This window comes from Topomyia yanbarensis, chromosome 2, assembly GCF_030247195.1.
Source record: "Topomyia yanbarensis strain Yona2022 chromosome 2, ASM3024719v1, whole genome shotgun sequence".
Classification (NCBI taxonomy): domain Eukaryota; kingdom Metazoa; phylum Arthropoda; class Insecta; order Diptera; family Culicidae; genus Topomyia; species Topomyia yanbarensis.
Window position 1 is genome coordinate 197115957 of NC_080671.1, and position 25287 is coordinate 197141243.

The window sequence follows — 25287 nt, forward strand, 5'->3', positions numbered from 1 at the left end:
GAACCTGAAGTAGCACCATACGCGTCCAGATATATCTACCTATGACAAAACGAGTTACTGGCGAGAGAAATTGGCATTTATATTTAGTATTATTAAACGTCGCATTAGTAATGTTCTGAGAAACCTATAAATCGTCGATATCTTAATCAGCAAGTAGGATAAATCGGCTAACTGCTAACGCATGGGAAACAAGAGGCATAATGATGACAGATTCAAACAACCTTGCCCGTCGTACTTAACCAAAATTTCTAAAGTAAAGTAAATAAAGTTAATACTACAAAAAGAGACTGGGTGTTGTGTGTAGACGCAAACAGCGTCAAGAAATGGTTGGGTGTGATCTGTTCAAAACCCTGAACCCGACCCGAATTCGAAAATTCCAAATTCGAATAACCCGACCCAAACCCGAAAGTTTAAAATTTCAAAACCCGGACCCGACCCGAACCCGCGAAATTGAAATTTGAAAATCCGGAACCCGACCCGAACCCGAGAATTTTAATTTACAAAACCCGAACCCGACCCGAAACCCGTCGGCTTCGGGTCGGGTCCGGGTTTCGGGTTCAATAACCCGAACCCGATCATCTCTAGTAAGTATATCCATTAGACGATAAGACATTTGAACAAAAATGAATTATAGGAGAGAGCAACAGTCTTGCTTGTAAATGTGCGTCTTTTGTCTGTTTCTTATTCTTCCAACTAAAAAAGTAAGGCCCTTGTTCTTCATTACATTGCGGAACATTCTGTTTCAACAGACGGTGCAGCCAATTCTTACCGTAAATGACAATTGCAGGACTAGTGCTAAAAACGATCCTGGCTGGAATTCGAACATATCACGAGTGACTTATTACACACGGAAAAAATCGTTTCTGAAATCGTGGATAATGTACCATGAATTCTGGATCCCTCACGTTTTTACGTTACAACACAGGACCATGGACAAAAATTTTGTCAATTATATTTAATATCCCTTCAGTGACGCTAGCTTAACGCTTTTATTAGTGGAGATATTTGTTTTTGTATTGTGAACCTCAGTCACGGTTTCCGCCATATCATTACAGAATCGATTTTCTGTTCATGAACTAGTTCACAACTTTGTAAACATCATTTATAAACCAAAGGGTAACCCAAGTAACAATTTAGGTTTTATAGCACGCTACAAGTGCAATCTAAGTTGTATGAGTGGCTATAAAACTATCATAAAACCTCAATTGTTACTAGGAAACTCCTGATTCTCTTTACAGATTTAGGAATACTATTGAGAGTCTGACTATACGACGTGAACTGTTTCATGTTTTATTACATCTATTATGATCTAGTCTCCGTGGTTATGAATTAGTTCACAAAATCAAAATATTTTCTCGTGAACTAGGGTAGACGAGCCCTTAGTCAACTTACTAGTCAGGATGATAGCTCGGCCAAATGCCGCTGGATTGCGCTCAGGTAGGTTTCAACGTCTTTGCTTCGTTACTAAGAAGTAATACAATGAAAAATCTGGCCTGGAAAATGTAAAATACTGGCGTTTGAGCGAAATTAAAAGTTGAGTGCAACGCGCCCTTATTCAAGCTAAAGCGTTGAACAGAGATATCAGACACTACTCTATCTAATGTGTTCAAATGGGTGGACGAATAGAGGTGCTGAGATGAATTAGGGAAACTATTAGGATCTCGTACATTGTTATTCAGTGTCATGTCCGGACAGATAGTGAAAACTGCACTGAGCACCACTGAAGATAAATAACGCCACACTGATAAAAAATCTGATAATAAAATCATGAATGAAATATCACGATAACGTGATGAAAAATTATTAAAATCGCGACAAAGCTTCCGAAATCATTACCATTATTTAACTGTCCGCACTTTTAGTTTAAACAATTTTACAAACCAGTATATCTCCAAATTATGAAAAGGAATCATAACACAAACTAAACATAACCATAGAACAACCACAATAACACTACCAAATATTCGAATGTAACGCCATTTATATTATTGATGCATAGTTCTTGTGTGGAAACATACTTTCATGAATACGAAGTATATTATTCATAATTTAAGGAGCTAGGCCACGATTTTCCTAAATCGTTCACTTCACGAAATCGTGTTTTTTCATGAAATTATTAACGGTTTTTTTTCGTGCGTCACTGGAACCAGCTTGCAACCACATGTACTTTTTACAATCTTGCAAGAGAAAGTCTATTGTATATTCAAATCATATAAATGACTCAATCTGAACAGAGCTTTCATATTTCGGACGATAATTCTGTAAGGCACTATATAAATATGAAACACAAATAGGCATATGAGGGTTTCAAATTGAAGGGAGGGCTCCTCTACCAATTCGAATTTCCCAGAACAGCACCTATATGTTTAAGCTAGTGTCACCAGTAGCAATGGAATTGCGAGTGATTCAGTTTTTTTTTTCAGATCTAGAAGTTCAGTAAATTTCAAATAGATCAAAACCCCTTCTGGGAAAAGGGTTCTGCATACCAATTCTCACCCCCTCCCTTTTAAAGAATAAGGTAATAAGACATTTTGAGGTCTATTCTCTTCAAAACCGTCTGAAAATTCTAAACCCAGATTTATAAAGTTATCACATAACAATCATGCATATGTTCTATGATCAACATTTTGCAGACAGTGCGTATCACCTGAGCTGAACTGCGAACGCGAGAGAAGCAAAAGAACGAGAGACCAACGCAAAGCATACTCGCGTGTGAAGGAAGTAGGAACAACTTTCTGAACCGTCTTCATTTGTCGGCCCGACAACGTCCGTTGCGGTTTGGTCAGGCTGGTTCTTCCCTTCGGAGTTCGTTTGAAGTGCTATTCTTTTTCTGTGTGCGGAGCTCATCTTTATGTGCCAGTGCCGTTATAGTAAATCGCGAAGAAAATGTCGTCGCGGTGATCGGTAATCTGCAGCTAATAAGTAATTTATTCATACGCTGTAGATTTGACTAAGCTTGTGTTCTAACAAAAAGTGACAAAGTGTATGCCTGTACAGCTTATTAGTTCAAGCTGCAAGTGGAAGTTCCGTTCCTGATCGCAACATTCCTTGAGTAATCAATCAGTAAGTGCATCGTCACTGACACATATCTCGATGGTATAATTGAACAGGAAATTACCGATCGATGATATCATCCTTTGGACGAAGCACTGATTTTATCATCAAAGAATTCTAAAATGAAAAGCAATTCAGTGTAGAAGTGAAGATGAAGAAGATATCTCATCCGACCGATAGCAGAAAAGAGGTTGATAACGGTATTTTCGTCATTGATGCATATCTGAAATGAAACAAATGTAGAACACTGTGGTGAAAACCTCGGTAATGAAGCGTATTGTTTCCGTTCATACAAATACACGCACCCATCTGAACTTATGTTAGCTTCAAAGTAATATTTCAAACTTTAAATGTGAGGAGGCAAGTAAACGATAATGTGCAGGTATTGCCAAGCCAAACTCAATTTCATATAAGAACGAAGCAATTATGTTAGTGCTTTTGCACCGTCGTAATCATGCGGCCTGAAATTTTTATCGAAGCATGGAACAACAGAGAATAACATCAACACTATCCAGATAGTGTAGGTAGATCAACCATGCGGCGACGTGGCGAAAATGACCTTGACTCCTGAAGAAGTCACGCTTTTAGGTTTAGGATCATAACACGGTGCTACAAAATAAAAAAATAGTGTACTTTTGAAGTGAATTTGTTAAAGGTTGTAGGTCTGGTCTAATATAACACAAAACCACACTTGTTCAATTTAATATATTCTGAAAATCTTGATTTATTTTTCAGGATTTTCGGCACGAAAATTTTTCAACACGGTGTTTTGGAAAGAAGAAGAAATGACCTTTCCTACGGTATGCTATGTTATGTTCTTTTATTAAAAGTACTATGTGGTTTTGGGACAACAATATGAACGTAACCATTATTTTGGAATTTTTTAACGAAAAATATAAGATTGCTCAACATTTTTATTAGGAAGCGTCTTTGTTTTCATAGAAATTTAAAGAGAACATTTAACTCCGTTTCCAACGAACTATTTATGATCAAACTCAGTTGAAAAATGGTTATTGTCTTTTCTTCAAATTAGAAACTTGCTCCCCTGAACTTCATAGGGGACGGTCCCATAATATTTTTTCAAAAAATAGTTTTTTTTGCTTGATTACGTATATATTCAAAAGTATTTGTGTGAACTTTGAACTTGGAACTGAAAAAAATAACAGAAGATTTTAGTATACCTCACTAACCCCTTAAGAGTTCATGCCAGCAAGTTTCTAATTCGGGAAAAATAACAACTTTGCCATTTTCCAACCGATTTTGATCATAAATGGGTCATTGGATGCGGAATTTAATGCTCGCTCCAATTTTTTAAACAAAGAAGCGTCTTTTCTGTTGAGCAATTTCCATATTTTTCACGAAAAAATCCCAAAATAACGGTTACCTTCATTTTGCCGTTCTAAAACCGCAAAGTATTTTTGACAAAAGAACATAACATAGCATACCGTTGAAAATGTGATTTCTTTTTTTCCAGAGCGCTCGAAAAAATTAAAATCGGTTGAAAAATGATCGCGCAGGAATTTTTTTAGTGGAAAAGTTCCGAAAAATCGTTTTTTGCTATAAATCAGGATTTTGAGGGTATACAATATTTTTCATACATTATTTTGTGTTGCATTTGACGAGATCTACAACCTATACTAGGTCACTTGAAAAGTGCAAAATCACAGTAGCACCGTGTAAGCAAATATGGCCGATACGCAAAATAATTTCTCCATTACTTTGGAGAGAAGTACGCGACACAGCAGCACTTAGAATATGGATGTTATGTAGGATGATAAGCCCATTTTTGCCATGCTTCTATTATCATCTTACCCAGCGTATGCCGTCTTTGTTCAACGCATTGAGTCAAATGGTAGTGCAACAATAGGGGCACTCGATTCGAGTTTTCGTTGTGCTCAAACACGAGTATTTCGCCGTTTTCAGGCCTATCGTGTTATTATCTTGGTCCTTAACAACAAAGCAAAGCTATTGATGCCAACTTGTATGCATTCTATCGAGTGTAGGCCGAGTAATTAATGAGGCACCCTCCTTAATATGGTGAAAAAGGCATTTACCCAAAATGCGTATATGTAGTTCGTAGTGTCGTAATATAACCAGTTTTGGTTCTTGGCAGTACTTAAGCCGCCACATCATGGTTGATACCACAGTACTTTCGTATCGGCAAGAATAAAATAATTTGTTTATTTTACGAACAAAAAAGGGAAAACAATTCGACTACGTATCTTTAACGTCAGCTGCACCGGAAAAGATCGAAGACAGAATATGACTTAATGACCAAATTCTCGGTTTTCTCTAAATGCTTGCCCTTTAATATTTAATATTAATATTAAATAATATCAGTATCAAGATTGCAAATCTTCATAAAATTCAACAGAACAAACCAATTTGAATTAGAGGGTGATACTCATGCTCATACAACTATTGTTCTACGTTTTTGGCGCGCAATTTGTTGCGATTTTTTTTTTGGGATTAGTAACGCGTTTGAAAGATTTAGTGAAATGAACAACTATTCTTACTGTTGTTGCCAATCAGTACATATTACAATATATGCTAATGCCAATGCTATGCTGGGTAATAGGGTAATTTGGGGAGAGATGCCCACATTTCTAAAAACCAATCCGGCATCATAGTAAACCATAAAATAATTGATAAAATCATTTTCATCAATTACGACAAGTATCTAAAATACACTGAAATGGTTTTTCTCATAAAAAAATCATCAAATTTTCGCGAACATTTAATAAAAAGGTCATTGCGAGAGAGATGCCGTATGTGCGGGGGAGACGCCGCACCGTGGTCCTCTTAGGCATTTTGAAAAATAAATGTTGAGGTACTAATACCCGCAACCTTGTTATTTTTGATAAGATTCAGTATAAAGTCCGGAATGAAAGGAAAGTGCGCTGAGCACCAAAAATACACTACATTGTCACAATTCATGTTCGTGAAATATTTAACAAAACTAAAAGATGCTGCTGAATCATACACTTGCATGATTCAATTAATATTGGCAACACAACTTCGTGTAAAAATTCCGACATTAAACTCCAGACTAAACTATCACGAGAACGTTCATAGGAAAAATCGTGACAAAGTTCCTGAAATCATGAATCACATCATTCCATAGCGTAGCATAGCAAAAACGACCGCACTCATCATGGGTGGTTGACACAGTGAAATCTTTTTATACAATAGTATAGTCCACTGCACACCTGGCCATGTCCTTACGATCGCTAGAGGGAAGGAAATTTTAGTTAAACATCTACTTAAGAAGATGCGAGGAACCACCGCAATTTCCATAGGTAATACGGATGTTAAATTTTGTTAGTAGGGAAGGAAATAGGGTGTGGTTTTAGGGTGATGTTTCCTGCGTATATTTAAATTGAATAGCAATAAATATATAATAACAAATTAAATTATAATCGGAATGAGCTCACCGGTAATAAATGTGGGATCCAACAAGATCCAACTTTAGAGCGATATCTTCTTTGTTTTAATGTCTAAAGCACCCTCAGTGTGTGTCATCCCTCTTTTTTCATCGATTCAGGCAACTGGCCACTAATAATGTGCTGAGCCAAGATACTTCGGTTGAAGTCACTTCCGGAGATAAAACACTACTGGCGGCAGACCAACTGAAGCTGACGGAAGCTGTTATAGAATTTCACGCATTCATCACTGTTGTTCCTGTTGTTGTGACGGCGTCGACTGTGAAAGGATGTTTCACTTCACTTTATGAATTGCCATGGGTTGACCACCGAATTTCGGAATCGTTCCACTTTTCGTTTTGCTAGCACTATACAAAACCAGTGAACTATTCATGAACATGAATCACATCATTCCACGCGAAAAATCGAAGAATGAATTCATGAATAAAATATAACGATAGCTTAAAGAGAATTTACGAAAATAGTACATCGTTCAATTCTCGGCTTTTTAGACGATAGTTTTCTTTGTCTTATTATCTGTCAGTCTCTGTTCGCACTGAGTGCCTGTCATCGATGCGAGAGAGGTGACTCCACCATCTGTATCCTACGTATCGGCCCATCTACACATGGATCGGAACCATTGCTTTACTACCCTTTCCAAAGGAGGCCGTGATCACAGATGTTTCATCTCAGAAGATGCTCGGATGCTCCACGCGGAAACAACCACAATAACCCTACTAAACGTTCGAGTACAAAAAGATATGTTTCTGGTCTCAATAAATGATTCGTCGTGTGGTTGAGCCCCACCCAGAAATGATTTTCAGTATTACTACATGCAGCCATGTATGCAGTAAAGTCTGTTACAATAGAAACCGATAATTCTGGTGAGTGATTGTACTGCTATGGTTTTTTTGGTTACTAAGGTGTCAATATTCGTCACGCCGACACACGCTGCCGCGCCGCCGCTGATAACTACCAACAGCGTGACACCGCCAACGGCGGCGGACAAAAGCGTTGCTTACGCCGCCACCGATCGAAAATGCATCGGCGCACATATCTACTCTTCATGCAAGGAAGAAGAAAGTGCTAATATCTCGACTCAATTGAACAAACTGTAGTGTGCCATATAGGGTAACAGTTCCCTAATTCATCTGAGGACCTCTATTCATCCCACCCATTTGAACACATTAGCTAGAGGATTGTTTGCTATCTCTGTTCAACACATTAACTTAAATGGTAGGATGAATAAGGGTATGTTGTATTCGTCTTTTCATTTCGCTCAAACGCGGATATTTTACATTTTTCTGGCCAAATTTTCCATTGTATTACTTCTTATAAACGAAGCAAAGGTGTTGAAACCTATTTAAGCACAATTCAATGACAGTTGGTCGAGTTATCAACGAAATAGTGGGACATCCTGATTAATGAGATGAATAAGCGTTCGTCTGCCCTACATTTTCTTATATATTCATCAGCATTTTACTTCGAAATGGATTGCACTCTAGAACGTATCTCGAATGGAATTTAACGACAGTATTTACCCTACAAATATCATTGAACAATACTGCCCATAAAAGCATAAGATTCCCATATGGATTTTTGTCAAAAATGAGTTATCTGTTGGATTGTATTTTGTATCACTCCTGAATCACAATACACAAATAGGATTACCAGGTTTGTTTAGAAAATATCGAAAAAATACCAAAACATGGTTGTTTCGTCCATAAGACTCAATAAGAATGTAAATCTTCAACAGCGTTTTTCTCGGTTTGCTGTTTTTAAGTACGGGACCCTTATGCTTTTATGGGCAGAATACATGGTATGATTCTTACCATGTTTGTTTTATTTAATTGAAGGCTTTAACCTCATGGGTAACATGATTCTTACTATTTCTACGTCATTCTTTCAATAGATTTACAATAAAACTTCAGATAGCAACGAATTTTGCTGTCTAACAACAAAATTAACATTAATTATCACTGTTTCCGAGAGAAAATGTATGAAAAAAATCAATTTTTTTAAATGTTCAGATAAACACCCTTTTTTTGAAAAATGGGGGAATCGACAAAACGAAAGTTCGTTTGCCAAATCTACTAACCATTTTGAAAAGTTGATATTAAATTTATTTCCTCTGGGGATTGAAATAGGTTGGTCACCCTATTCACTTGGATGCGTCTTTGCTCTGTAAAGTAATTAGTTGCCCTTATTTCAAAGCTGCTCTATACAATCATTCAACAACATAATCATTGAACCTCCATGTTTCTCATGTCACCTTGCGAATAACTCCCATTAACGGCATACAAATTCTTAATTTGCGCCCTTCAGTTCATCGTTTATAGCACAGTTAAGTTGTGCACTGTTTGCTATAGTGGAGATGCCTTGACACCGTAAAATGGGTGAACATTGATCACTTTTCGAAAATATTTGTTTAAACATTTTTTTATTGAAATCCAGTGCATATATTTTGGGGTTCAAGTCCCAAAGAAAGCAAAATAATCCCCGCAGACCACTGATAAGCTTGTGATAAATCATTCGTCCACACTAAATTGTGTAGTTCCTCCCTCGTGCCGAAATAGTGAATATTATGGAAAGCACAATACAGTACACCAGTTTTAAATTGAAGTCCGACAAACGGCATGAGTTCGAGCAATGCTTATCGAATATAACCACCAGTAATCATGAGCATCGGTCAAATTTCGATGTTTGGATAGTGAAATACTGAGAATGATAAGAAAAAATAAAGGTTATAATTAAATTTATATATTGATGGTTTTCAAGGAGGTGTATACGAGGGACATAGAAGAGAGATCGCGGCTTACCAGTAAGGAAATGTAGTCTAGGTTGGGACGGGTTTGTTTAGAAGCTGATATTGAGACATTCACCGAACCATACACACCGCACTAACTGCTTACTAAAGGCCGCTCTAAGGTTGCCAGCGATTTTTTGGTGTAGCTAGTACTTATCTTTGTGGTTTGGGGTAGTAATAAGCCTCCAATTTTAGTTTAAACGCAAGGACAATTTTTAAAATAGAATTTGATTGATAAGTATAGCTCATTATACCAATTTGATCAATTCTATAAGCTAAAAGAATTTTTGATTTTTACTGAACTTGGTGAATTTGGCACCACCTGCATCTTTCCTGAGTACATGTAACAAAATTATCATTACAATATATTCCTTGACCCGATGTATAGCTTAGCTAACAGGCTACCGTGCGACAAATAAATTACAATTACATCACAATCTGGTACACTCTACCTGCAAAAGACGTTGCATAACGCAGGGCTGATTTTTGGAACAACTTGTGTTCTTATTCAGCCCTTCGTTATGCAAATTTGCGACATTATGGAGTTTTGAGCAAATGCGCTAATATCTTGTTTCCATGACTTCCATTTGACAATGTTAATCTGACTCACAGTTTTTACATGTAAAACTTGTACGTAATCTTGTACGCATGCGTAAATGCATATGGTGTCCCAACTTGTACGACACGCTTCCAACCTATTTTTCGAAGAAAAAAATCCAATGAAGCAAACGCAAAACCCTGATCGGTAATAACATTTCAGTTACAGTGAAGACCCGTTTTTATCAGCCCCTTGGTGAATTTTAGGCTGATAAAACAGGGAAATTGATAAAATCGGGACATATATTTTCGTTCTAATTAAGAAACCGAAGCTCTTAAAATATTATTCTTTGGTCCTTAGATATAGCTTCATAACCTTTCCTGATAATTGCGTTGCGTAAGCATGGTATACTTCGTAGATTGCAGACTGATGACTCTCATTTCCAGCCAGACTACTTGAGAAGCATTGTTTGGGAATAACAATTGATCCAGTCCAAGCGAGAATTTCGCCTGAGAGCCACCATTGCGGGCCACGACCATCTTTACCGTAACTTGGGATGAGAAAGGAAGTGTTGATGTGGTACTTACTTAACGGAAGGCCCCGACTCAGTGACACTCCCATAAGTACCACGGATTGGGTAGTGGGTGGGTTGTTAGTCAGGATTCGCTTCAAGCAAGCGATGCGACTGAGAATATACTTTCGTGCATAAGATGTTTGAATAGTTTATTGACTGAAGGATACGTAAATGTTCTAGGCGTTTAAACTCTGGGTAATCGTCTATCGAATATTGTTTCATCGAAAACAACTTGAACTCCGAACAGCCGGCTGTCGGGAGTGTTGTCGACAATGTAAAGTGGACCGCAAACAATGAGTTTCAAAGTGGTATTGTGGAACATTCATAAATTATGTCACGCAAAGATTACCCAACACTAACTAAGTCTCTGTCATATTACCACGTTATTTTTATCCTTGGTCTAATACGAATCAAATGATTTTAGTTTTTCCTTCATTTTGTAGTAGCACATTAATGCCGCTACTTGCAAAAGTGTTCATGTTCCATGGAATTTCCTATATACATGGCGCAATCGTGCGTAAAACGGCCGATTGCGTCAAAGCACATGACGTGCTCCCCTCCCATTTATGTCACAATTAGTCATATCTCTTCGTCCTAATAGCGTGGCAGAATTTATAAATCGTCCTTAAGCATATTGTGTTCCCGTAACTTGAAATTTTCCACCTCGTTCGAGTAAATGCTACGTTCCTAAACGATATTAATAATGCACGAATCAAACACCCCCCGTTTCCAAATAGTACGTACTTATTCTCAGCTCAGTATAATTAACTGATGAGTTAATGGACTAAAAGTAAACCATTATATATGACCATAAAAATTTGTTTTTTATGTTGAAATGATTGCCGCAAATTGGTAATTGGATTTGAATTGATCTTGCGAATTGTCAATTCTCCACCCTTATACATACTTCAAAAGTCATACACTCAGACAAGACCATGCGTATTTCCCACACGCATTAAAGACCCAGTGGATTCGTTACCTAGTTGGTCAAATAAACACTAAACAATCAAATAACTTAGTTTGCTCAGTCTAAAGAAATGTCAGCTTGATTAGCATCAACCGGCGGATACGTGTTCCCTTACAATGCCATCAAATGAAAGTACATTTAAAATTACATAAGACAAAATATGTGCAATTCAGAATATAACGAAATGAAGATTGCTTAATTATTTGCATTTAAAAAAGACCGGAAAAATTAGTTGCATAACCAAGGTGGTTCATTTTCAAAGATAGCACTGCTGATGAATCACTTTATAAAAATAGGTGATAAGGGACGCGGACGAAAATAGCTGACCACCGCCAACTTCATAACCTTTCCTGATTATTTGGCTTAAAGTCCCCTTAAGGGAGTCTGACAGTGAAAAATAGGAAAAATTAAAAAAAAATCGCATATTTTGAATCTTCAACATGAGAAACCCGATTGCATCAGCTTCATATGAAAATTGATAGTTAGTAGTTTGATGGGCTCCAGGAGATGAACCAAGTTGAATTCGAGTAAATCCTTTCTTGAGCATGCAAGAAAGGATTTACTCGAATTCAACTTGGTTCATCTCCTGGAGCCCATCAAACTACCAACTATCAATTTTCATATGAAGCTGATACAATCGGGTCAAAAAGCTGATAAAATTGGGGGTAGATAAATACGGCGGAGATGAGCGTCTAACGTTTAGTGATTGGACATGAGCCGAGACATCACACGAATGAAATGCCGACCCACATCCATTCCTCTAAATCAAGATTTCGTTGATATCTTCGGAATAATGGAATGTAGCCACCGTCCTAAATTTCCACTGCTCCGCGATGGCTGCCAACTTTCTAGCCTCCTCTGACGAGCTCGACAAACCTCTCGAACTTGACAATTACTTACGGGTTCAAAATATCGCTATAGTTACGCTGGTTCACTTGAAAATATGGCTAGCTCATGTTTTTGGTTGAGAATCCAATCTTTCCTTTCGATAGTCTTCAATCCTAGGTTCAAAACTGAGTTCAATAAAACGAGTTAACTCAAGCGAAAACGGTATTAGTCAACAGGAACGTTGCACTGGCCCAATGGCATCTCTTACGCTAGATCTCTAGATTTTTTTGAAAAAGAGGCCAGATTTCGTATTGGAATGTAGAAATTTGATTTTGTTTTGCTTTTTGTCCTGAATTTAGCAAAAAACAATATTTATACATGCATATAACATATGCTTCATTGAATTTCTTTCACTGAGACATTTATTTCGAGATTGAAAACTGCCTAATCACTAGACAGCAGCCGCGCTTATCTTTTTTTTAATGGCCTTATATACAATCTATTTTATATATTGTTTTTCTTTCGTAATAAAAATTATTACTGTCAATTTCAGCATCCGCAAATCAAGATGACCGGCGAACAGAAGGGCACGGTACTGGTGACCGGTGGAGCTGGTTACATCGGATCCCATACGGTGGTGTCACTACTAGAAGCCGGGTATGCTGTTGTGGCCCTTGATAACTTCACGAATTCAGTCAACTCGGCTAAAAACGATTCGGTTGCTCTGAAACGTGTTGAAGAAATTACCGGAAAGACAATCACATTCTACCGCTGCGATCTACTGGACAAAGATGCGGTGGAGGCTATCTTTAAAGCGCACAGTATCGACTCAGTGATACACTTTGCCGCGCTGAAAGCCGTTGGCGAATCGATGACCAACCCTTTACTGTACTACAAGAATAACATGATCGGAATGATCAACTTGCTGGAAGTAATGGAGAGCTATCGTATCTACAAAATGGTCTTCTCCAGCTCGTGCACGGTCTACGGAGAACCGGAAACACTGCCAATAACGGAGGAAAATCCTACAGGTAACGTAACCAACGTGTACGGTCGAACCAAGTATTTTATCGAGGAAATGCTGAAGGACGCCGTCAATGCCAATTCCAAGTGGAACATAATCGCGTTACGATACTTCAACCCGGTTGGAGCTCACAAATCCGGTAGGATCGGAGAGGATCCTACTAAACAATTCACGAACCTAATGCCATACATCAGCCAGGTTGCCACTGGAAAAAAGGACGTTCTGACAATTTTCGGAAACGATTACAACACACCTGATGGAACGGGTAGGAATGAAAGATTTCGAAATAACGTGAAATTTTGCATTAGAAAGCTAATTTGTGCTGGTATATACTTTTAGGCGTTAGAGATTATGTTCATGTAATGGATCTTGCTTCTGGACATGTGGCAGCGTTGGATAAGTTGGATCGCATGCATTTGGGTCTGAAGGTAATTTTTTTTCAATAATTTGCAGGCATGATAGATTTATCAAATAGATCAAATTGCTAAATTTTTTAGATGTATAATTTGGGAACAGGTAAAGGAATATCGGTGATGGAGCTGATAAATACTTTCGAAAGGGTAAATAACGTTAAAATTCCATACGTTATTCAAGACCGGCGTGCTGGAGACATATCAGCTATGTACGCGAATGCTACTCTGGCAGAAACGGAATTGGGTTGGAAAGCGGTTCACAACGTCGAGGAAATGTGTATGTGATGCTGTGTGCCTACAACTTGATCGCAAATCAAATGCTTTTTTTGCTTTTAGGTGAAGATTTCTGGCGATGGCAACAAATGAATCCGAACGGATACAAGAGCGAACAAGTGAACGGTCATCATTAATTAGCGAGACCATTGTCTATCCAACTTCATTTTTTTTAAATTTATTTTACCTTATACTTTCAAGTATTTCGAAAAGTTTTGCGTTTTGCAGTTTCAAAACTTCAGATCCGATCGACGTAAAGTTCGGATAAGTATTACGCGCGAATATTTCCAAACACTTTGGATGCTCGGGTAGCAAATCAGAAAATAAATCTAAAAAAGATATTATAAATAAAGATGACTTCTACAATCAAACTTGTATTTTTATTATATTATGTTACCTATCAGTGGTGGTTTATTCGAGTGAAATGCGCTTGGAACGCTGTAGATGAATCTTTCTGGGGGTAGGTTCCACTTGGCATTGTTCTCGCTCGTCGCAACGAATATTTGCTCATACGGTTGCTTCTTATTGCTTTCCTTGAAGCTACAAACGGGCTCTCCGTTAGTGGTTATTTTCACCCAAAACCACTTGCACAATAACCTTAGTTTCCATTTCTTCAGAAATTTTCCTTTGATTGCATTCATATGCGTTGGCGCATTAGTGCACCAGATGATAACGATGCTGTCATTGTGGATATAATTCTCCAGCGGGATATTTTCAATGCTTTCATTATCTAGCATATTATATCCGATTTTGCCATTGACGGCTTTGGTGCGCCTTATATATTTGTTCCACCAGGGTGGATCAAGTACGATGAGATCAAACCTTTCGTTGTGATCTAGGAGATTTTCTAAATTACTTATATCCGAGTTGAAAAATCGACAGTGTGGAGGAATAAGATACGATTGATTGAAAAACTTGCATATTACAGCAAAGTTTGAGGGGTTGGCTCCTTTGAAAGTTGTATTCGGTTCATAGCAATCTTGTTTGTTGAAATCGTTGACTAACTCGAGAGCTTTTGAGTTCTGTGTATCATTTGTCACTTCAAACCGTTCCATTATTTGAAGAAATCTAGCATGATTACGTTGAACCTTGAATTGAAAATAATTATGAAAAAAATTATTAAATTTTTTGACTGATATCAAATAATATTCGTAAATGTTTAAACATATTACTGATAAATTGGAAACTTGGATTTGTTAGGACAGCGAGGAAAAATGTATGCAACGAAAATTATTTAATTTTTGTCTGGACATATGAATGAAAAACCATTCTATACCTAAGAAGTTTTGCGGCAGAATTGAAAATTCGAATGTTTAGATATTTTTGTCGTAATCCATTCATGTATCATGTTTTACGAAATTATAATTATTTGTATGATAATATTTTACCTATTTTTTAAGCAAGAATCAGGGTTTTGGCTTCAGCGCTATGAAAAATTTAAAAATCGAGGAAAAATGAAAAGTTCCTGAGCAATATTGATGAGGTGAAAAAAATTTCAAACGATAGGTCTAGTAGATTTTGAGTTATAATGTACACCGAAAATTTTCGAAAAAGCTCCTCCAAGGATATACTTTTACTCGTTCTATTTTCAGTATTTTGCAATATATGAAGAAGAAAAGCACAAACAGTTGACGTAGCGGGCCCTTCTGTTGCCATAAGTTTTGTTTCGGTTCGGTCATAGTTAATTTAATCGGTTTTTTTCGAGGTAAAAAGTGTCCATAAGTGTTCTAATCGATAGATCCGAAGTGAAGTTCGGCGTTTTCTCATTTTTCATCGTGCGCCAAAGAATCAGGATGCTCGTTCGGATGTTGATGTTTACTTCAAGGGCCCTGGCCGCCATGCTTAATTTTGCAAGTATAATACTAATACACTCAAAAGTGTCAAATGTTCCCACCTTTCTCTCCATCTTACGTTCAAATATTATTCAGTCGAGATGGATCGAAATCGAACCCGGTCTTAGACGTCAGATGACAAAGCAAACAAAAAAAATATTCACCTTCGCTGTAGTTTCATCAACATTCTCCGCCTTTTTCCTTTTCTTGGGTTTTGGTTCACCAAAGTTGTGCTCACTTGTGCCGAATTTTCTATCGTACGGTTGGGCAATACAGAAGAGATCGGTTTTGACAAAAGCTTTTTCTATATTTTCGTCAAAAAATTTATTCAGCGAGTAAATATTATCCACAAATACTTTATGATTCAGAAACACCATAGTGTCGGATACGTGCGTACAAGCCATAACGCGCTTCATACGTTCAACACAAAATACGAAAATGGTACACAAACAACATAATCGTCTAAGCATAAATGTCACATGGCTTCAAAACAACAGATTCATCAGGTGAGAGCTTTTTTCTCAAACTCTCATTTCTCTCTCTCACATGCTTCTCGCAACTCTAATCATAAATGAATAACGCACACTATGCCAAAGAAACAGCTGTTTTACGCAAACCACAGTAAGAGGATGTCAAAAATGTTCATTCATTCGAATAGAAGTGCTATTAGCATCGTAAGATAAGTGAACGGTATCAGTCGTTTTTGTGGAATATTCTGAATCAAGAAGAATAGCAATGCATCAGTTATTGTTACGCGTGTGTTTAAACAATTAATGCGATTTGGGTCTAGCTGTAAAAAATAGTGACTTTACAGCGCCAGACTACGTTATGTGGGCAAATCGCTTACATTTGGCCACCTCAACACGATTCGATGGCGTGATGAGCAGCCGATTCGCGCGATTGGTCCGACGAATGGGTTCGCTTCGCAGAATCTTCACTATATGTGAGTATGTATTTAGATTTAGTTGTGCAATTTGTTTAACTTTGTGAGTGATCTGCAAACAGTTAGTCTCCTTTGACTTAAGATACATATGGCAATCTGGAATTGCGGTAAATGAATCACCGGTGCCTGCTTGCATTCTAGGCATTTTTTATCAGTAACCAACTCAGTGACTTTCAATTTTTAGATTTTTCAAGGCAATTAATAACAGATAAGATAGATCCATGTGCGTTTGAAGTTTGCTGAGTTACTCAAACACATGTCAAGGTGTTGTTACTTATAATGATGACACTGTAACTAGAGTTTATATACTTTAGGATTCGGCATCAGAGGAGTGCGTGAACTCACTAAAGTCTTTTTTGTTTCTGGTGATAAGAATATTTGATCTTTAGGGGCCCTTACACGCACAATAAAAGTGTCATTACTATGTAATGACATTGCTGAAATTGTATTGGAATCCCGTTATTACTCACCTTACACGATCATTAAAAGTGACATTACTGCTCAGTAATGACATTACTAGCGCCCCGTGTAAGGGGCCCTTTTGAGGAACTTCAACCAAAATTCGTATGGGGCCCTTACACGCGCAATAAAAAGGGCCCCTTACACGAGGCGCTAGTAATGTCATTACTGAGCAGTAATGTCACTTTTAATGATCGTGTAAGGTGAATAATGACGAAATTCCCATACAATTCTAGTAATGACACTACTTAGTAATGACACTTTTATTGCGCATGTAAGGGCCCCTAAAGTGTCATTACTAAGTAGTGTCATTACTGGAATTGCATGGAAATTCCGTCATTACTCACCTTACACGATCATTAAAAGTAACATTACTGCTCAATAATGACATTACTGCACCTCGTGTAAGGGGCCCTATAAGGTAATATACCCTTACACAAGGAGCGTTAGTGATGATACTTTTAAATATTGTGTAAGGCGAGTAATGAGGGAATTCCCATACAATTCCAGTAATGTCAATAGGGCCCCTTACACGAGGCATTAATACCCGAGCAGAAGAAAATAGCTGCGGAATACTAAATTTAGGTATCAATATCAACGACTGTTTACCACAATACGGTATTAATGAGCTCTACATAAGAGGTATAATACCAAAAAAAATAACACAGACATGTTCTACAAATAACTATTTGATAATGAAACGAGTTATTATAATACCTGAATAATAATAAAACATTTTTCAACCTTCCAATAATAAAATTCTCTCAATGGAGTTATTCAATAAGGTATTGGTTTGGTATTTGTGAAAATAACTGGAATACATAAATAATACTAAAATAAAGTATTATACTATACCTCATTAAGTTATTAAGCAGGTATTGAAAAATGTTTCTTCAATACCTGCTTAATACCTCAATGAGGTATAATAATCAATTAATACTAAGTTTTGGTATGAATACCAATAAACAGTATGCTCGGGTTATTGCGCAGTTATTTTCTCCTGGTCGGGTAATGTCATTAGTGAGCAGTAATGTCACTTTTAGTGATCGTGTAAAGTGAGTAATGACGGAATTTCCATACAATTTTAGTAATGTCATTACTTAGTAATGACACTTTTATTGTACGTGTAACGGGCCCTGATGATACATTTAAACGCAGTCAAAACTGAGAAAACTGAAACATTGTCCTAAGGGGGGGCTATGGTAATGGTTTCAGCGTGAAAAAACTTTTTTTTGTAATTTTTTTAGAAATTTTGATGAAGCGAATCGATCAAAACTTTTGAAGAGGTATCATTTCAAAAACATTGTGTAATTTTTCTATGCAAAAATATCGACAAGCGACTCGGTAACAAAACTTTTTGTGGAACGTCTCTGGAAAAACACGTTTTGCGGTGTTAACCACTACGTTGAGTTTTCGAGATAGGTTTTCAATTCATAAAATGGCGGATCTACTCATAAAATGGCGGATTTTTTCGTGAAAATACCAATTTTTATTTCAAATGAGATTCGAAAACCGTGTTTCCACGAAGAAAACCATTATGTTGAAAAGCTACTTAATCCTGTCTTCGAAACCTTCATCAAAAATAGCATGACAAGTTCACGTGAAACGCTTTGTGCTATTGACGTATGTCTTATATCCGACCTCACAACTCACGATATTTGCCATTGCACTATATTGGATATACATTTGCACTAATGTTGCATTGAAACTCCATTACAGCATTAACAGCGCAATAAAGTTTTCTATTAGCATCAATAATGCATAACTGCACAGCCGACATATATCATTATCGCTTGCTCTATATGCGTAATACGCATTGCGTATATAAAGCTGATATAACGCGTACATGCTTCAAGGATCTTTAAAGCATGTACGCTTTACAAGTGCATTTAATGCCATTATAGAGCAAATAAAAAGCTGATATAATGCTATTGTAATGCTGTGGGTTTATTTGTTATGCAACTCTTCTTGAAGCTTATATTCGGCATATTTCATTTCAATCGAACATATGCAATATAGTCCAGGGAGCAAACGCAGCGTACTTACCGTGAAGGACGAGGCAAGCTACCTCAGTTCGAGACTTACTAAAGGTAATTTTCGTAAACATTCATATCATGTGAGAACGAAAACCCATTAACGATATTCATTGCAATGCAATAGAACAGAGTCAATTACGATTTTAAACAGAACATTTTATTTTGAATTTTTTCCTTTTTGCTCATCATACCGAAAGGAACATAAGAAATGGTTTTAAAATCATGGCGGACAATGACAGCCAACTGAAGCTTTTTAATAGCATTAGTAGTGCCAATATAAGGCTTTCAAATTTGACATTTGTACTCTTGTGCTATATAATAGCATTAATACTGCAGAAACGAGCTATCAATCTCTGCACAGTAATAGCACTATATTTCGCCTTTTCTACCATAATACCAGCATTATATCTATATTTAGGGCTTCACGGCTCTTTAGGACAGCTTTATATGTGGATCTAAAGCAGATATTAGGCTACATTATAATGCTTATTGGTTACTTGGGCGGTCAATATGACTGTTGATAACATAAAGAAGAAATACGTCTATTGTTCGGCATATTTGATGATTTCAAAAGGGTTTTATCATACTGTAGCGGAAGTGTGTTTCCTCTCATAATCGGCGGTGATGCAAATGCCCACCACATAATTTGGGGAAGCTCAGATATCGATTTGAGAAGCATTGAATTGACGGAATAGTTCAGTAGTACATATCTGCACATACTTAATGTTGGAAATCGTCCAAAATTTTCCCGAGCTGACAGAGAAGAGGCGTTAGATGTAGCTTTCTGTTCTGACGGTATTACACATGAGTTGGCAAACGAGCTCGAACCGTTCTTATCTGATCATAAGTACATTTTCTTTGATCATTTAAACGTCTTGCTAGATATTGTCACATATAGTAATCTCAAATCTACGATCTGGGACCTTTACAAAGAGGGCTCAGTGACTAGGTTTCGTGGGACCCACGATTGAATTTCCATGTGACTTGGATGAGGTCGTGAATACAACAAACTCATTCATAGCAGCATACCAACAGGCTTGTCCGCTTCGAATTATGCGTGCTTCTAGAGAAACACCTTGGTAGAATACCGAACTTGTTCGACTCAAAAAGCTATATAGAAGAGCTGGGAATCGAAGACGCAGGGACGCGTCGGAGGCTTGCAAAGCATTCAAAAATACTTTTCGACCCTCTGAGCGAAGTGGTTGGAAAAGCCTCGGCATAAACGTTCAACGTTTCAACGAGACTAGTACATTAAATAATTTCCTTTGGAATCGTCAGTTCGATCAACACTGCTAATGGTGAATACTCGTCTGACGAAGATGTAGTACTCAACTGTCTTTCCTGGCTGTATGAAGCCATCACTGACGACTGAGTTCTTTTCAGGTAGTTCCGATTTTTGGACATTTGCTCGTAGAATTTTGACAACTGAATCGATCGAATTGAAGGTTTTGCTCCGTATAAGTCTCCGGTAAAAGATGGAATCATTCCAGTTCTTACTTCAAAGAGTATATAAACACTTCAAGCATATTTTGAAAAAAAAATCTTACTTGTAGTCTTGCAAAAGGATACATTCCATTAGCGTGGCTGTAAATAACTGTAAAATTCACTTATGAGGAGGCAAAGACCACTATATTTGGGATGTTAGTTTGGGCGAGCCCCCGCTGCACAACAACATTGAACTACAACCATGAAAAAGCTTTTTCGCAAAAGCAACCAAGTTTAGGAGTTTTTCTTGACATTGAAGGTGCTTTTCACAGCGTGTCTTTCGAATCCATTTTGGAAGCAGCACGAGATCATGGAGTACCTTCATATATCACGAACTGGATAAACGCAATGCTGAGCAACCGATATTTGTGCTCATCGTTAAGACAAGTAGAGATAAGGAAACTGAGTGTCTGCGGATGTCCTCAAAGTGGCATGCTGTCACTACTTCTATGAAATCTTGTCGCCGAAGGTTTGTTGAGAAAACTCAATGAGCTTGCCCTTCCGACATATGGTTTCGCCGTTAATTATCAAATAATGGTCACCGGTATTTGCATTAACACACTTTTTTGTTTGATGGAAAAAGCCTATATGGTTGAGCAACCCAAGTAACAATTGAAGTTTTATAGCACACTATAAGTGCAATCTAAATTTGATGTGTGGTTATAAAGCTATGATAAAACCAGGTTTGTTACTAGGGAATGGTGCCTGAATGTTGGACTATGGTGCTTTTCAAGCAACGAAGAATTACAACCGGAGCTCGTCCGTTGCAGACTCTGAAATTATTGTCGCAGATCAAGTTAAGCACGTTGGGGTACTTCTTGACTCAAAACTCAATAGGACAACTCACATCGATTTCAGAATCAAGAAAGCTTGCATGGCCTTCGACCTACTCCTGCACTAGAATTTTTAGATCAATACCAATACGATGGTCTCGTTTGGTGGCAGAAGTGAAAAATTATGACAATCCAATCGTAGTTAAACCATCTTCAGAGGATAGTCTTGATGGCGATGATTGGTGCGGTCTCGACAATACCTACTGCTGCTCCAGAGGCACTCTTGAACATAAAACCACTCTATGTGTTCCTGAAACAAGAAGCACTTTCTTGTGCATACCATCTTAAGATTACTGGGCTGTGAAATAGAACCCAATAGATCGTGCAACCCGAAATGGTTACTTGGGATGAGTATACACTTGCTCCCAGTGACCTTACACTCACATGTAGTTTTCCTTTTAGAACTTCCAATGTGAGAATTCTTCTTCGCGAGGAATGGCTGTCTGGCTGTGGAGCGACATCTTGAAGAATACGTAGTTTGTTGTACTGACGGTTCTTTGTTGGAGGGAAACATGGATGGATACAGTACCGTATTCCAAGCAGAAATCTCTGACTGTCAGGCTGCCCTGAAAGCACTTAGTTCGGCAGATTCGAGAACTTAGTATTTCAAATGCTATCTACCTTCTATGGCCGGTCATTCCGGTATTACTGAAAATGAATGGACGGACGAATTGGCTAGAGTAGACGCTGCGACTGACTTCGTTGATTCAGAACCAGTTCTGCCACTTTCGATGAGTTGGATAAAGCACAAAATTCACTCTTGGGCTGCATCGAACATGCCAACCGGAGCTTGCAAACTTGCGTTCAAACGAAAACTTTTCTACTGGATGTAAGTCCGAAAATGTCAAAGATTTTGTTGCATTTTTCCAAGCACAATTGCGGTTTTCTAGTCAGGGCACTGACTGGACATTGCAAACTCTATTATTACTTGGCTACTATTCAGCGTGCTGAGCATATTTCGTGTGATATTGAATTCGATTACGGAAATTAACATCATTTGATATGTAACGGCACTGCAGTAATGCAATTGGGTATCCGGATTTTTAGTTCTACATACATAGATGAACCTATGTACAGCTGAACCTCAAGGACACGCTATTGTTCCTAACCCAGTGCTGTAAAACAGCTATAGAGTTTGCTGGGAAGTTCTGAGAAATAAGTCGATTACAGAGAAAATACAGCAGTATTTTTGCAGTATCGACAAGTGATCGTTTGAATTTCTAGCGAAGAATGGGTTATAAATTGAACTATTGCTTCCAAAAAGTCACGGCGAAAGCTTATAAACCATACTGGTTTAAGCCGTATTTGAATTACAATATCTCTTCGGGGTGTTGTCGATCTGTTATCTTATCCTTCGTGGGTATTGATACTTCCGCTCATCGAGAAGTGTCTTTTATTCCTTTAGGAGTGAGGAATACTTATTGTCGATGTTCTCTGTGTCGTTATTGTCCGTATCCCTCGCCACTTCCCCAACCTTTACCCTCAAAAATGATGAAAACTCAAATCACGGCAAGGAACAAATCTCCAATCAACATGGGGAACGTGCCATTTGAGCCAGTTGCTACTGATTCCTGATCCATGCATTTTTAAGACATTTGGCACCAAAGATACAAATTCGATTTGTGATATTTCCCTTTGAATAAATTTTTTTCGAAGATGTTAAACCTCTAAATTTAACGGTTACGATGTTATCTGATCTTGACCATAAGGGTGAGCGCCACGCCGCCGCCGCCGCGCCGCGCCTACGATTGCGTGTAAAAATACCTTTACCTGAAATCGGCGACGCGGCGCACACCTCTACTTGACCATGAAAAACTGTTTTTGAACACATAATTTAGGGTACTTGATTTTAAAATGGCATGACTTGAGAAGACAAAATTTGATTACCCCCTTCAATTCAAATGTACACCGTAAATAGCCACCTACTTCATTTTTTTATTTTGCTTAATTTTCAATTCCATGGTTTGGTAAAAATAATACAAAAAAATGTGAATACCGGAAGTTTAATAACCTTATACCAGAATTGTTTTGTTTTTACTGAAATATGATCACTTCGCTCAGGGCTCCTAAAACCGATAGGAGTAAATAACGTGAACAAAGGCAGTTTCTTGGCTATAATAAAACTTGAACTGATAGTTTGATCCCCATAGTCATTTTATAAGAAAGCTTATTTACTCAAGAAATTATTACCAGACCAGAATCTTATCTCATAGTAACGCTCACACAAGGTTCTCATAAACTGAGAAAAACAACAATTTAATAAATAGATACTCATCGTAAAGATGAATATGTAATCCACGATTGTGATCTATAAGACTATCTATAAGACATAATTGTGTCACTCGTATGCTCTAACACTGCTTAATAAATAATCACTCTACAGGGTGTTTGGTTCATGGTTAAGAAGGATGATAGACTACCGTATTTGTTGAAAAAATCGTTCTGCACATACCATCAAATCTCAACCGTTACAGAGTTATTGAACTGGTTCTGTAAAAAAATTATTCGTCTTAAAATACCTTTAATTCAAAAACTATACGTTGTATTTTAAACCTTTTAGTTTCATTGGAAATGTGAGTAAATTTCTTATTGTATGGTGTACTCATATCTCTCAGTTAATTAGCTTTAGTTAACTTTTGGTAGTAAAGTAGTTAAAAGTTAGTGTTTGTGATGAGGTTTTTGTTAATTTCCCCAAAATAATGAATTATGATGATAACAATACCTATTATCCGAAAGTTGCTGTGTAAAACGATCCATAATTTGTTCTTCAACATCATGTTCCTATCTTTTCTCGTTTCTCTGTAATTCCATTGTTAACCCATTCATGCCCATGTTGTTTGTGAACAACAACGTTTTTAAACAGCTATAACTTTTGATTGAGGCAAGAGTTGCTCACGAAATCAAGTAATTCCAATAAATGTGACTATTGTCTTTCATTTGAGTATTAACAGTTACAAGGATCAGCTCTAGAACTGAAGCTATTGTAATTAGTCTGATTGGATTCCGATGGAGCAGTGCTGCCAGGGGCAGTTTACGTTGACGATAGAAAATGAATTTTTCATATATCTTCGTTATGTTGCAATATTATTGAAAACTGATAAAACCTATCAATTTAGACTGTCTTTGGCTACATTTTCCACACAAGTGGACTTTTGTAAATATTTTTGAAAAAATGTATTGAGCATTGGAAGGTAAAAATTGAGCGACTTCTAACACTGCAAGGGTAGCACCTATTTTTATGAAAAAAGACTTATCGTGTTTCTTGACCCCACCGTTTTCAAGGAAAAATAGTTTTGAAACCCTATCTGCACTAGAAAAAAGTTGGGCATGAAAGGGTTAAACATTTCTTGTAGTCGAGTTGCAAGTGTCTAAATGACTATGAAAATGCTTTATATAAAATTATAAAATTATTATAAAATATGCTTTATATCATTATTCCCAAGACTTCATTGAAAAGCTGAGAAAATTTCCTACCGATTAATGTACAAATATTTTTAGTTAAGAGTACTAAATGACTTTTTACTAGTGCACAAGCTCAAGCTCAATGACTTTTTACTAGTAAAAATGAGTGTTTTTCAAAGAGTTTTATATTAATTCTAATTGTTATTCGACAAAACTTATCGTTGCTATTGTCCATTGGATCTCCTCAACATTCTTTATAACTTGTCATTTGACACTTTACTCCTATCTCTTTTCTTTTCGCTGCAAATTAACCCTAGAACGTTGCACTGGGGTATAAATTTACCCCACGCGTTTGATCGCTATTTTCGCAGGTAAAAATGCGAACAAATTAAATGTAT

At 37.3% G+C, this 25287-nt stretch overlaps 3 protein-coding genes across 3 annotated transcripts in view; 2 read left to right on the top strand and 1 right to left on the bottom strand.

Moving 5' to 3' along the window:
• Positions 1-2686: 2686 nt before the first annotated feature.
• Positions 2687-14270, top strand: LOC131682589 (UDP-glucose 4-epimerase-like). The gene is made up of 5 exons (XM_058964196.1): positions 2687-3063; positions 12743-13478; positions 13553-13641; positions 13711-13903; positions 13963-14270. The coding sequence occupies exons 2-5, from the start codon at positions 12758-12760 to the stop codon at positions 14034-14036; spliced, it is 1077 nt and encodes a 358-aa protein (XP_058820179.1). The 5' UTR covers positions 2687-3063; positions 12743-12757; the 3' UTR covers positions 14037-14270.
• On the bottom strand, positions 14083-16202 carry LOC131682588 (N(6)-adenine-specific methyltransferase METTL4). Its single transcript, XM_058964195.1, has 3 exons — positions 15896-16202; positions 14297-14987; positions 14083-14228 (listed from the first exon to the last, which is right to left on the bottom strand). Exons 1-3 carry the CDS (start codon positions 16199-16201, stop codon positions 14083-14085), a joined length of 1143 nt encoding a protein of 380 aa, XP_058820178.1. The 5' UTR covers position 16202.
• LOC131682591 (phospholipid phosphatase homolog 1.2 homolog) overlaps positions 16200-25287 on the top strand; it is a 38339-nt gene continuing 29251 nt past the window's right edge. The window contains exon 1 of the mRNA XM_058964198.1: positions 16200-16674. Coding sequence (XP_058820181.1) covers positions 16560-16674 — 115 coding nt within the window. The 5' untranslated portion in view covers positions 16200-16559. The remainder of the gene's footprint in view (positions 16675-25287) is intronic.